Raw genomic sequence first — 13,956 nt, forward strand, 5'->3', positions numbered from 1 at the left:
TCTGACTTCAACTGTATTTACGCCCAGGTGTCGTGATCTTTTCTGTTGGAATCCGGTCCGTCTGCTGGAGAGTCCATCCGAGTTCCTCTATCTCTTTCTGTTTCCCTGAAGATCAAAGTATTTTGTGGTTAGAATGGGCACTTCAGTGTACCATTCACAAATGTTCTCATGGAATAGAAGTTTTGTCAGTTGTCGGTATTCGGATCCTAAGTTTCCATAATTTCTAGCTGCGGACTAGTAATTAGTGTCTAAGATTTTCCCTTATACTGTAGGGATTGATAGTCTCAGAGTTTAACAATTTCCCGCCGTGTAGCCAATGCTCCACCTGGTATGGTTAGGAAATCAATAACTATTCGCAATCACAGCTCACGCTGTGGGTTTGCTTAGTCTTGGTACTCAAATGTGTGCCACCTCAGTTTACACCGAGGTATGCGTGGTCTGAAGAGGATTTCCTCAGGAGGGGTTTTTATTCGTAACAGTAGAAAAGGCCTGATCATGTCTGTGCTCACTGGGGCGGGCTAATGACTTAGTTAAACTTTAAAGGGAATACAATTCTCTCACATTAAAGGTTTAACATCACATTACATAATTTCACAAATAGTTTCATCTTTACTCATTCATTTTATACAAGAATTAGATGCAAACACCATAATTGAGAAATGTACACATTCAGATTTATAGTTATGTGTGTTTCCTGTCCTCTCTGAGGTCACCAAATGAAACACACTTATCATAAACTTCCCTTAAGTGGCCACGGACCATTCCCACCTCCTCATAAGTGGACATTTTGTTTCATTTTCCCATTGTGGAAAAATTTTAGGAGTTCGGCCACATTAAATCCTTTGTTCTCTCTGTGTCTTTCTCTCTGCATGACCAGGGGGAGAGAGTCTCCACCAGGAATTTACGACCTGAGATAACAGAACCTGGGTGTAGGAGAGAGTGAGAGAGGGGGAAGCCACGATCTATATCCAGAAAGGGCCACGTAATGATACTGTAAAGTAACAAAATGTGGAAAAAGTCAAGGGGTCTGAATACTTTCCGAAGGCACTGTATGAGTTATTGTGTTAGGTGTACGTATCCTGAATACAATTTATGTTTGGCTGTGTGGACTTGGAGACAGACAGCAAGATAACTATTGTGTTCTGTCAGCTTGTGTAACATTTTTATACTCAATGTTTAATAAAATATGTCAAATTTTTGGACTACTGTGTGGCCTGCCTTCCATCCCATGCCCTATCCTAGAACCTGGTTGTGAGTGTGACACACATACACACACACACACACACACACACACACACACACACACACACACACACACACACACACACACACACACACACACACACACACACACACCCTCTCCCGGAATTGAGTCGATTCAGTAAAGGAAGTAAATCCAGTCCAAAAAGTCTCTGGGCTGATCTTAAAAAACACAGTCAGCTGTGTGATCGGAGTTTCCCTCAGAAACACTCGTATTCTGTCTCGGGCTGTCTGACAGAGAAAACTGTCCCAGCCCAAGTATGGCCCACTCTGCAGCAGGCCTACAGACCCCATCTGAGGATGAATGTCCCATCTGTAGGAGCACCCCAACGGACCCACATCACCCTGCTGCCTGTTCTCATGTGTGAGTCACCTCTTTTTATTGTCATATTCTCTGGTGTTATACTGCAGTGTGAAGCCTAATCTGTAACTTAATTTGTAGCCAGGTCTTTCTGTTCAAATTTAGTGAACGTAAAGTAGATTCAATTTCACACAGAAGCTCCTCTGTAGCTGTGAACTCCCAGAGATGATGGTTGGTTTATATCTCTAACCCCAAATAGGTCCAAATAGGTCAATCTTTCTAATGAAATGATTTCAGTATAAGGAACTCCCTCAAATACATGTTCTATTAGTTCTCTCCATTTCTATGAATAAAGACCATCAGCACAGTGCAAAGAACAGCCTCTGTGTACAAACTCAACATTATGTTTCTCCTTCACAGTGCTTTTCAATATCACTTGCGAAAAATTATAAACTACTGAGATGAGCTCAGATTATTTCTAAAAGAGACTAAGTTTAGTTTAGGCATGTCAAATTGTCAAAGATTATATGCTATGATTTGTCCAATACCTTCATACTCTAAGTAATAAACAGATGATTTACTTCCACCACATATGCTGGTAAGTAACACAGGGGAATTTCCCCTCACATCACAAAAAATACCTGTCTCTAGCAAATACTATACTTATAGGGGAGAGTGGGGTAATTTTACATTTTTTTTACATTCAGCATCACTCCGTCAAGGGAAATGTAATATTCTTTCTACCAAAGAGATCTACATATATTTCAGGATATTGTGTATCCCTGGTAAAAATCAGAATTCATATAAACATTACAGTTTTTAAAACATAGCTTCTGGTCTCTTGGCACAACTTACCTCGGGTATGGGGTAAATTGAGCCGCGGGACAGGATAAGTTAAGCCGCCTACAAATTTCTGTACTGAATGAAACATTACCACTACCGTTTTAAAACCATGTCTATCTTTATTTCCCAAACACAATTTAACACAATCACAGTCACTTTTTACATAGGCCAGGCCCTGTTGTTACCTTTCATTTTGCCGGAAACAAGGGTGGCTCAACTTACCTCTTTGGCTCAATTTACCACTCTCACCACTATGTTAAACTCTGTTCTTAATGGCAATCAGAAGTAGCCTATTAGAATGAGGATGAGAGTTCTTTAACTATTCCCTTCCATTCTTAGGACTAGTGTAGTCTGGATTTATTACATAGCTGCAGTGTTAGTCAATAGCAGTTTCTCACAGAACAGGTTTGGTTCTTCCTGTAAGTGTTTACTTCATGACTGAAGAATGTGCCACTTTATCAATGGACAATAACCACAGCTGTGCATGTTGCTTATGCATTTCATTGAATGATGCACTGTAAAACTCAATCTTATGTTTTGTGTGTGTGTGTGTGTGTGTTCCAGGTTCTGTCGCCCATGTCTGACCCGTTCTGTAATGTGGTTACCCCACTGCCCTGTGTGCAGAGCTGAGGCGCAGGTTGATGACATCAGGCCTGTCAGAGTCAAGACGGGGACCATGGTCGTCAGGTTGGGTCAACCTCTACCTGGCTTGTCGGGGCTTTCCACCCCAGCAACAAGATCTGTGGCAGGTGACGTCCAGAGGTGAATGACTGACTGGTCCAGATACAGCCAAACACACACAGCCAAACACAGAGTGTGCATGACGTATTTTAGCATTAAATTCAGAGGTTTACAATTCATACATTGACAGTCTCAATAATGACCTTAAGGTTGACCAATTGAACACTTAATGTTTCTTTTTTAGCTATATCAGACTGCTGCAAATGGGCACTCAGACAGAAGGAAGGAGCCTGGCCAATCAGACCCCAGCTGTCACCACAGCCCCTCCCCTTCCCACTCCAAGACACCTCCACAGACCACTCTCTTCCTCCATCACTCCTCCTGCCCCAACCAATGATGTAGACCTATATATGTCTATGACTCGTAGACCCGCCCCAACACTCACCCCAACAGCTGGCACTACTGCACCTACAAGCCAACTTGCCACCCCACCTACCATCCGATCTGCCACCCCACCTACAATTACTCGTCCTGCCACAACCAATGTTTTATACATGACTATGGCTCAAACACCTGCCCCCACAGTCACTCCAACAGGTGCCACAACTACACCAGCACCTACAACCACAACTACCATACCTGCCATCACACTGACACCTACCATCACATCTAAACCCACCCCAACACCCCGCACCAGGGCTCTCTCCGCCCCAGGACGACAGCCTTTGGCCATCCCTCAGCACACACCTTCCGCAGCGCAAAGACCCACCTCCATGCCCTCTACCTCTAACTCTGCTCGCCCAGTACTGGCTGCTCCTCCATCCCTCTCCTTCACGGATGATGGGTAAGTCAGAGTCACCATTGGTTTGTATGTTTCCATAAGGGTGCTTGTGTGGTGTTTAGAGTTCTTTTTATTGTTGTACTGCATATTTGCTGCTCATTGTTGACTACTGCAGACTCATCATGAGAAATGAAACCTGATCATATGTCTCTTTTCAGTGACTTGTATGAAAACTTGCTGGGCTTGCAAGGCCAGTTAGTGAGGTAAGACTGTGCTGGTTAAGAGTGAATATTTACCCTTGTCTACAGTATTACATGTTTTATATTTTTCTCTTCAACGCTCACTCTGTCTCTATCTTTCTCTGTCTGTCTGTCTTTTCTCACTCTCTGTTTCTACCTGTCTGTCTGTCTGTCTGTCTGTCTGTCTGTCTGTCTGTCTGTCTGTCTTCCCTCCCTCTATCTCTCTCTGTCTGTACTCACTCACTCACTCACTCACTCATTCTCTCTCTGTCTGTCTGTTCTCACTCTCTCTGTTTTTCTCTATCTGTCTGTCGGTTCTCCCTCTCTCTCTCTCTCTCTCTCTCAGTTCTGTGGTGAGGATGACGTTTGTCTGTCCGTTCTGCCAGGAGAGTTGCCTGGATGCGAGGGATCTGTGGATTCACTGCAATGGCAAGCATTACTATGACAACAGGCCCGTGGTCAGTGATATATTTGTAATGAATTACTATAAAGCTGTCAGTTGCGTCGTCAGTTGCTCTCAATCACTGGGTCTCAAATATGAGTTTATTTCATTTTATTTCAATTTTATTTAACCAAGATAATCCACTTCTTAACACTTGTCACAGACTCCAGGGATTCCTCGTCCATAGTCTCTAGTCCTAGGAAGTTGTTGGCCAATTGGGATCAAACTTGGTTGCTCTGAGTGATTGTTGCTCTCTGGCATCCTCTAGGTGTGTCCAGTGTGCGTCTCTCTGCCTCATGGTAATCCACACCAAATTAGCAGGAACTTCATCATGCATCTGAACCTGAGACACTGCTACTATGCCGAGAAATACACGGTTGGCTACACACACACACACACACACACACACACACACACACACACACACACACACACACACACACTAATAAGATGTTTCTTTGGTCCACAGAACACCCATCAAACCGACATGTTGAACTTGCAAGATGGCATTATTGAGTCTCTCCAGGATACCAACCTGAATCCCAGATGATCTTTATCGATATCAGCCGCAACATCAGTAATCTAGTAATTTAGCAATAACACACTCATCATGATTTGTATATTTTCATGCTAAAGCTGCTCACAGAATCGTTTGTAAAAATGGCAATGTTGTCGAACGTTGATTGTTGCAGCTGTTCTTTTCTTTCTTTTGAATGTATAAAATCATGCCCTGTTTACTGCATCTATCGAATGTATCAACTAATGGACATTTTCAATATCAGCTTTGATATACTTTTTCGTACAGTACCAGTCAAAAGTTTGGACACACCTACTCATTCATGGGTTTTTCTTTATTGTTACTATTTTCTACATTGTAGAATAATAGTGAAGACATCAAAACTATGAAACAACACATATGGAATCATGTAGTAAGAAAAAAAGTGTTAAAGTAGCCACCCTTTGCCTTGATGACAGCTTTGCACACTCTTGGCATTCTCTCAACCAGCTTCACTTGGAATGCTTTTCCAACAGTGTTGAAGTATTTCCCACATCTGCTGAGCACTTATTGGCTACTTTTCCTTCACTCTGCGGTCCAACTCATCCCAAACCATCTCAATTGGGTTGAGGTTGGGTGATTGTGGAGGCCAGGTCGTCTGATGCAGCACTCCATCACTCTCCTTCTTGGTAAAATAGCCCTTACACAACCTGGAGGTGTGTTGGGTCATTGTCCTGTTGAAAACAAAATGATAGTCCCACTAAGCACAAACCAGATGGGATGGCGTATCGCTGCAGAATGCTGTGATAGCCATGCTGGTTAAGTTTGCCTTGAATTCTAAATAAATCACTGACAGTGTCACCAGCAAAGCACCCCCACACCACTACTCCATGCTTCACGGTGGGAACCACACATGCAGAAATCATCCGTTCACCTACTTTTTTAAGACACAGCGGTTGGAACCAGAAATCTCAAATTTGGATAGATTTCCACCTTCTAATGTCCATTGCTCAGTCTCTTCTTCTTATTGGTGTCCTTTAGTAGTGGTTTCATTGCAGCAATTCGACCACGAAGGCCTGATTCACACAAGTCTCCTCTGAACAGTTGATGTAGAGAGGTGTCTGTTACTTGAGCTCTGTGAAGCATTTATTTGGGCTGCAATTTCTTGGGCTGGTAATTCTGATGAACTTGTCCTCTGCAGCAGAGGTAACTCTGGGTCTTACTTTCCTGTAGCGGTCCTCATGAGAGCCAGTTTCATCATAGCGCTTGATGGTTTTTCCAACTGCACAATTTTCCGGATGGACTGACCTTTATGTCTTAAAGAAATGATGGACTGTCATTTCTCTTTGCTTATTTGAGCTGTTCTTGCCATAATATGGACTTGGTATTTTACTAAATAGGGCTATCTTCTGTATTCCACCCCTACCTTGTCACAACACAACTGATTGGCTCAAACGCATTAAGAAGGAAAGAAATTCCACAAATTAACTTTTAACAAGGCACACCTGTTAATTGAAATTCATTCCAGATGACCACGTCATGAAGCTGGTTGAGAGAATGCCAAGAGTGGCCTCCCGGGTGGCGCAGTGGTTAAGGGCGCTGTACTGCAGCGCCAGCTGTGCCATCAGAGTCCCTGGGTTCGCGCCCAGGCTCTGTCGTAACCGACCGGGAGGTCCGTGGGGCGACGCACAATTGGCCTAGCATCGTCCGGTTAGGGAGGGATTGGTCGGTAGGGATCTCCTTGTCTCATCGCGCACCAGCGACTCCTGTGGCGGGCCGGGCTAGCCAAGGTGCACGGTGTAGCCTCCGACACATTGGTGGCTTCCGGGTTGGATGCGCACTGTGTTAAGAAGCAGTGCGGCTTGGTTGGGTTGTGTATCGGAGGACGCATGACATTCAGCCTTCATCTCTCCCGAGCCCTTACGGGAGTTGTAGCAATGAGACAAGATAGTAGCTACTAAACAGTTGGATACCACGAAATTGGGGAGAAAAAGGGGTAAAAATTTAAAAAAAATAAAAAAAAGAGAGAATGCCAAATTACTAAATTACAAGGCAAAGGGATTCTTAGAATCTCAAATCAACTTTTTTGCTTACTACATGATGTTATGTGTTATTTCATAGTTTTGATGTCTTCACTATTATTCTACAATGTAGAAAACAGTTAAAATAAAGAAAAACTGGTACTGTATATATATATCCTTGTATATTCTTGACATAGAATAACTATAATAAAGAATATTGAAATCAAACCTATCGTGTGTCCTGGAGGATTATATTAGGCACTGATCCTTGAAGTCTACAAAACAACATTATGTACGTGTGTGTGTGTCTGTGTTTGTACGTGTGTGTGTGTCTGTGTTTGTACGTGTGCATGCATGCACGTACATGTGTTCCTGTAACACTTACATAAGCTAATGGGGGACAATTAAACAATCAATAATAATAAATTTGACAGCAATTGAAGATATTTTATCTTAAACCATACATTTTACGCAATCTGCACAATCCTGCAAGCCTTGCAATTTGTTCAGCTTCTGTATAAAACCTAGCAAACACACACTCCACCCAGACTAAGGCTTGGACTGCTGCATATCGGTGGTCACAAACTGCACCCAGACTAAGGCTTGAACTGCTGCATATCGGTGGTCTTTGACCCCTTCTCTCTTCTTGTGCTTGTGATTACCGGCAGTCTTAGAGCCATGGCTTCTAAATGGATTGTTCTGGTCTTCAGTATGCTCTGGTGCTTGGTACGTTTCCTAGTCCATCACGAATGTCATTTCATGTAAAACACTATATTACCTAAATGACATTACATTGCTCTGACCAACTGTATTTTTGTGGTGCCTGATACAGTTACTGTATTTGTCATAATTTTGCTTTCTTTTTTTCTCAGTTTTGTGTGGTCACATTTCTAATCTTGTTACATTTTAGTGCAGACCTGTTGCATTGCTCTGTTTTCTTTTCCTTGTTTATCTGTTTTCTTGTTTGTTTATTGCCTGCTGTAGTCAGCAGCATCCCGGCTCACAGGTGAAACAGGTGAGTGAAACCTCTTATTGTTGTTGTTCATAACTATGACTCATAGTGGTGGTAGAAATAATGTCAAGCAATTGTGTGCTGTGGTTGATTTAGACATGCTCTTACCTGCAGAGACTGATGTGGATGAGGGACACGGACACGACTGGGACATCTTTGACATCAATAAAGGTATATAAGAAAGTAACTTTATAACATGACTGTGTGTATAGATAGTATCTCTGTGTGCTGATTGTCTAACTCTAGTGTGTTCATTTGCAGAGGCAGGATTGGACCTGCTGGAGGGTGATATTGTAATAGATGAGGTGAGTTTGACAGCTCATCTTTTCCTTTACTTGAATAATGATATGGATTTCTCATAGCCTGCCAATAATATCTGGTCATCACTGATCACCATGAGGGTGTTGTGTCTGATTGCACTGATTGAGAGTGTGTGGTTCTCTCTGTTTAGACTGACAGCAGAAACACTATTCTTGGGGAGCAGTATCGCTGGCCTCAGACTGTACCCTACTATCTGAAGGACAGCCTGGGTGAGAAATAGTACACTTCAATACTTCAAACATACCTTTGGTAAAATGCATTTAAATCAATCAGTGTGACTAAATTCAACACAAAAATACATTTAAATCAGTGCAAAGAAATTCCATACAATTTTGAAATATATATTTCTCTGTGTGTGTGTGTGTGTGTGTGTGCGCGTGTGCGTAGACATAAATGCTAAGGGGGTGATTCTGAAGGCCTTCGAGCAGTACAGACTGAAGACCTGCATCAACTTTGTGCCATGGAAGGGAGAGAATAACTATATATCTGTGTTCAAAGGCACCGGGTGAGCGCACACGCATGCACATACACACACACACACACACACGGACACCACAATGTCAGAAGCCAAAACATTTTTGAACAATTATAAATTATAATTCTATTCTTCCACTCTATTTTCCATATCTTTCTCTCTCTCTATCTCTAATATAATTTCTATTTAAGGGCTTTATTGGCATGGGAAACATATATTTACATTGCCAAAGCAAGTGAAATAGATAAGAAACAAAAGTGAAATAAACAATAATAAATTAACAAACAAAATGTCACAAAAGTTCCAAAAGAATAAAGACATTTCAAATATCATATTGTATATATACAGTGTTGTAACAATGTGCAAATAGTTCATGTACAAAAGGTAATATAAATAAACATATGTTATATTTACAATGGTGTTTGTTCTTCACTGGTTGACCTTTTCTTGTGGCAACACGTCACAAATATTGGGATGGCACACTGTGGTATTTCACCCAGTAGATATGGGAGTTTATTTGTTTTCTAATTCTTTGTGGGTCTCTCTCCTTCTCTCTTTAGGTGCTACTCCTCAGTAGGTAACAGGCAGGTGGGGAAGCAGAGGTTGTCTATTGGTCGTAACTGTGACCGTCTGGCAACGGTTGAGCATGAGTTTCTGCATGCTCTGGGTTTCTGGCACGAGCAGTCCAGAGCTGACCGCGATGACTATGTCAACATCATGTGGGACCGCATCGAAGAAGGTAGCAATCAATCAATAAATCTGTATTAATAATATAAGATGACCGCCATGTTTTAGTTAATAGTATGTTAGAGATTATTTATATATAGCCTCACTGTCTGTAGTTGTCTATCAATCTGCTGGTGTGTCACCAACTAAATGTACTTTATACATATGCATTTCATTGACTGAACATTGCATTATTTCCCTTTTTAGGAAAAGAACATAACTTCCTGATCCACGGTGAGTCAGTGTCGAGTGCTCTGAACGTGCCCTATGACTACGGCTCTGTGATGCACTACAGTAAAACAGCCTTCAACATCGGGTCAGAGCCCTCCATCATTACTAAGATACCGAGCTTCATGGACGTGATTGGTCAACGCATGGAGTTCAGCGACAGTGACCTGCTGAAGCTCAACAGGCTCTACAACTGCAGTGAGTCCTCACCTGTCAATCAATATCAATCAAAAGTCCGATCAAAAATCCATCAATCAGCCAATAATGTACTGTAACTCAGGAGTTCATCAGACTGAACTTTAGTTAATGCTTTAACTTTATCAATATGTAATAAATATCTAGCTAATGAAGGTGATTACATAAGGATTGTCCAGCCAGGTAGTAGATTATCTACAGAAGAGTTACATAAAGCTGTTTTTATTGGTCTCTTGATTCTTACTTTCATAGACTAATGCTGACCTTCCCTCTCTGTCACCCCATCTCCCTCTCTCCACAGCAACTTCCTCAACGTTCCTGGACTCATGCAGCTTTGAGAAGGAGAATATCTGTGGGATGATCCAGGGTCCTGTTGGGAAAGCTCAGTGGGAACACAGACACAGTGTGGCTGGGGGACCCAACACCGACTACACTAACATGGGCCAGTGTGATGGTAAGATATACATACACGCATGCACAGACAGAAGCTTATGCATGCGCACACACTTTACTCTGATGCAAGGCCCAGAGACCATAGTCCTAGTGTAACATGATAATCATGCCACTATAATGGCACATCTACTTATCTGCTGTTCTCCTAAAGAGATAGAGAATGGCCAGGAAGGTCAATGCCCTCCAACGTGTTTCTTTGTCTCTTAAGATTCAGTGGAGGGACTTTGGTTGATTAGTTCTCAGAGGATCACAACATTGAAGAACTCTGTAGCACCATAATGATAACATCTATTTGAGGTCGACATCATTAATATTTTAATTGGTTTTATAAAAGATTAAACATTTTCTCCCATTACAGAATATGCATATTTTTTGATCCATGATCAGTTTGTCTCACTCAAATGTTTTATTTCTGTTTCCAGGAAAAGGTTATTTCATGCACTTCAGTACTGTTAAGGGTAACCATGGGGACCAGGCCAACCTGGAGAGTCGTCTCTTCTACCCCAAGAGAGGTTCCCAGTGCTTGCAGTTCTACCTCCACAACAGCGGGGGTGCTGATGATCGACTGAACGTGTGGGTGCGGGAGTATGATGACGCCAACCCCAAAGGAAAACTGAGGCTCATCCAGAAAATCGATATCACAGGTTTGACATCACATCTCAGCTCATACAAAACAATGTTGTACAACAGTATAGAGCAGGGGTATTCAAATCTTACCCTATGAGGTCTGGAATACTCCTGGTTTTCTGTTCTTCCTGATAGTTAATTGCACCCACCTGGTGTACTAGGTCTAAATCAGTCCCTGATTACAAAGGGGAAGAATTGTAAAAAGCAGAGGAGCTGGCTTTGAGCTCCAGATTTGAATTTGAGGGGTATATGCTGACCACACCGCTCACGTTGCAAAATAAATGTACACATACATGTTATTCAATCATTGCACCCACACTGCTCATGCGCATCTGCGTAACCGGGAACTAAAATAGAACTTGGTTCTATTTGTGACGCTTGACGCGCTGCAAGTCCCATCTCTCCCATCTCCTCATTGGTTTTTAGGAGCATATACCCAGGTGCCATCTCATTGGTTTTTAGGAGCATATACCCAGGTGCCATCTCATTGGTTTTTAGGAGCCTATACTCACATTGGTGATTGAAAGATGAACTTGAGGTCCACACTCCAGTCCAATTGATGGTGGTAATGCACCTTAAAGTTGTTTGCTAATTGCCATATAAAGTTCAAAGAAGAAGAAGCCTGAAGGAGGAGAGATTATTAGAAACTAACTCGGTTTACCCTTTTATCTGTGGATTAATTGTCAGAGTAGATCACCTTGTGCATTTCAGGTAAAATAACAACCCAATGTTTATATCCCAGGTCAAATTAGCTAACAGCAGCAAGCGAACTTGCTAAATTGCCATAAATGTTTGCTTATCAACCTGTCCCCAAATTAATATAGTTGGTTCAGAGTTCATTTTGATATGTCACCTTGTGTGTCCTGATCGAGTCAGGTGTGGGGGGACAAAATCAACATGCGTGCGGTCTGCTCAGCATGTACGTTTATAGGGTTTGTGTGGATGTCTGTTTCCTTCGGTCTTGCAGGTGGCATCAGAGACTCCTGGGAACTGTACCATGTGACCCTGGATGTGAAGATGAAATTCCGGGTTAAGTTTGAAGGCTTGAAGGGCACAGGGGCATCCACCGGAGGGCTCTCATTGGATGACATCAACCTATCAGAGACAACCTGCCCGCAGCACATCTGGCGCATCCGTGACTTCGCCGGTCTCTTAGAAACTACACCGACAGGTGTGAACATCTACAGCCCACGCTTCCTGTCCCCCAGTGGCTACTCCTTCATGGTGAGTGTCACTATAGTAACAAGGTTGAGACGTGAATTTTCTAATATCCCATAACTCTTTGCATAAATGTGGTAGAATTCAACAAAGGGACCAGCAATCCTAGCAATGACGCTGGTGCCATGAATTTGTTTATTTTGGGAAGCTGTCCTTCAGGGTGGCAGGTAGACTAGCGGTTAAGAGCGTTGGTACTAGTAACCAAAAGGTTGCTGGTTTGAATCCCTGAGATGGCAAGTTGGAAAAATATACCGTTCTGTCGTTGAGCAAGGCAGTTAACTGCTCCCCGGGCGCCGACGACGTGAACATCGATAAAGGGTTAAATGCGGAAGACACATTTCAGTCGAATGAATTCAGTTGTACAACTGACTGGGTATCCCCTTTCCCTTTCTGCATTTGAATACATCATTGTTGTCCTGGCCTGGTAATAATGAACTACCTAGGTGAGCGTGTACATCAATGGCCGTAGCAGCCCAGGCAGCATGGCCATCTACTTCCACCTAACCTCCGGCCCTAAAGATGACTCCCTCACCTGGCCCTGTCCATGGCATCAGGCCACCATGGCCCTGATGGACCAGAACCCGGACATCAGACAGAGAATGTCCAACCACCGCATGATCACCACCGACCCCAACAAGCTGTCCTCAGATGGTGAGAATGCGTACACAAAAAATGCTTACAGTATGCCAAATAATAGCATGCCATTGGCTCTGTCCTTCATAGAAGCTGCAAGGTCTTCCAATCTGAGACGAGCGTGAGGAGACTCAAATTAGACTAGAAACAGTTAGGGAGACAGGTGTGGGAGAACCTGAAGTCAAATTGTTTCTATTGAAGATTTCCCTTCTCTCCCCCAGGCAATGATTTCTACTGGGACAATCCCCTTAAGGTGGGCAGTCTGGTAAACGGTTCTGATGGCAGCCAGTTCTACCGGGGGCCTGGTACCGGAACCAGCAGCTACCTCACCCACAGCAGGCTGAAGAGCAGGAACTTCATTAAAGGAGACGACGCCATTTTCCTCCTCGGTCTAGAGGGTAAGACATTACGTTCCCGTCGCTGGAGAAGGCTCTTAACCATACATTCCCAATCGTTCCTTAGCTCTAGTCCCAGGTCCGTTTGTGCCATCTTACAGCATAACAATGACTATAGCAGTTGGCAAGACAGAGAAACAGATCTGAGACCAGACTACCTTGACCTCTCACTCTGTTCTAAACCAGTGTTCTTAACCCCAACCTCTTCAGATGTGTCTGCACTGCTGGAGACCCAGCACCTTCCTCATTCTGCTGTTCATCAGTCTGAGAAGAGTGCCGTAGTATCACCCAGCAGGGAGACCAACACGTCCACAGTGGTGATGTCTGTGTCCATGAGCTTGGCGGCGGTCATGTTTGTGGTTGCCATTGTAAGTGCGGTGTACACCAGGAGAGTGAGGAGACCGGAGAGTGACAGGGATGTGATCGTTGTGGAGAACATCTAGTACTGCGAGTGACAACCAACCTAAAATGGCTTCTTTACTTTTCCATCGGCAGATTGTTTAAAGTGCTACTGAAGAAACTTGACAGAAACTAGAATATAGCCTAACAAACACTTGACTGCCTGAGGAGAATCAATAGATGGAAAATGTTAGCTATAAATTATCAATA

At 43.1% G+C, this 13,956-nt stretch overlaps 2 protein-coding genes across 2 annotated transcripts; both read left to right on the forward strand.

Annotated features, from left to right (window-relative positions):
- The first annotated feature begins 1,520 nt into the window (after positions 1-1,520).
- On the forward strand, positions 1,521-5,302 carry LOC139410233 (E3 ubiquitin-protein ligase RNF138). Its single transcript, XM_071155704.1, has 5 exons — positions 1,521-1,624; positions 2,969-3,166; positions 4,452-4,563; positions 4,816-4,923; positions 5,017-5,302. The coding sequence occupies exons 1-5, from the start codon at positions 1,521-1,523 to the stop codon at positions 5,095-5,097; spliced, it is 603 nt and encodes a 200-aa protein (XP_071011805.1). The 3' UTR covers positions 5,098-5,302.
- A 2,440-nt stretch (positions 5,303-7,742) lies between these two features.
- Positions 7,743-13,790, forward strand: LOC139409767 (meprin A subunit beta a). The gene is made up of 14 exons (XM_071155147.1): positions 7,743-7,790; positions 8,049-8,079; positions 8,191-8,247; positions 8,338-8,381; positions 8,528-8,606; positions 8,785-8,902; positions 9,433-9,611; positions 9,806-10,024; positions 10,323-10,475; positions 10,897-11,118; positions 12,069-12,325; positions 12,763-12,970; positions 13,174-13,350; positions 13,558-13,790. The coding sequence occupies exons 1-14, from the start codon at positions 7,743-7,745 to the stop codon at positions 13,788-13,790; spliced, it is 2,025 nt and encodes a 674-aa protein (XP_071011248.1).
- The last annotated feature ends 166 nt before the right edge of the window (positions 13,791-13,956 follow it).

Source organism: Oncorhynchus clarkii, chromosome 5, assembly GCF_045791955.1.
Source record: "Oncorhynchus clarkii lewisi isolate Uvic-CL-2024 chromosome 5, UVic_Ocla_1.0, whole genome shotgun sequence".
Lineage (NCBI taxonomy): Eukaryota > Metazoa > Chordata > Actinopteri > Salmoniformes > Salmonidae > Oncorhynchus > Oncorhynchus clarkii.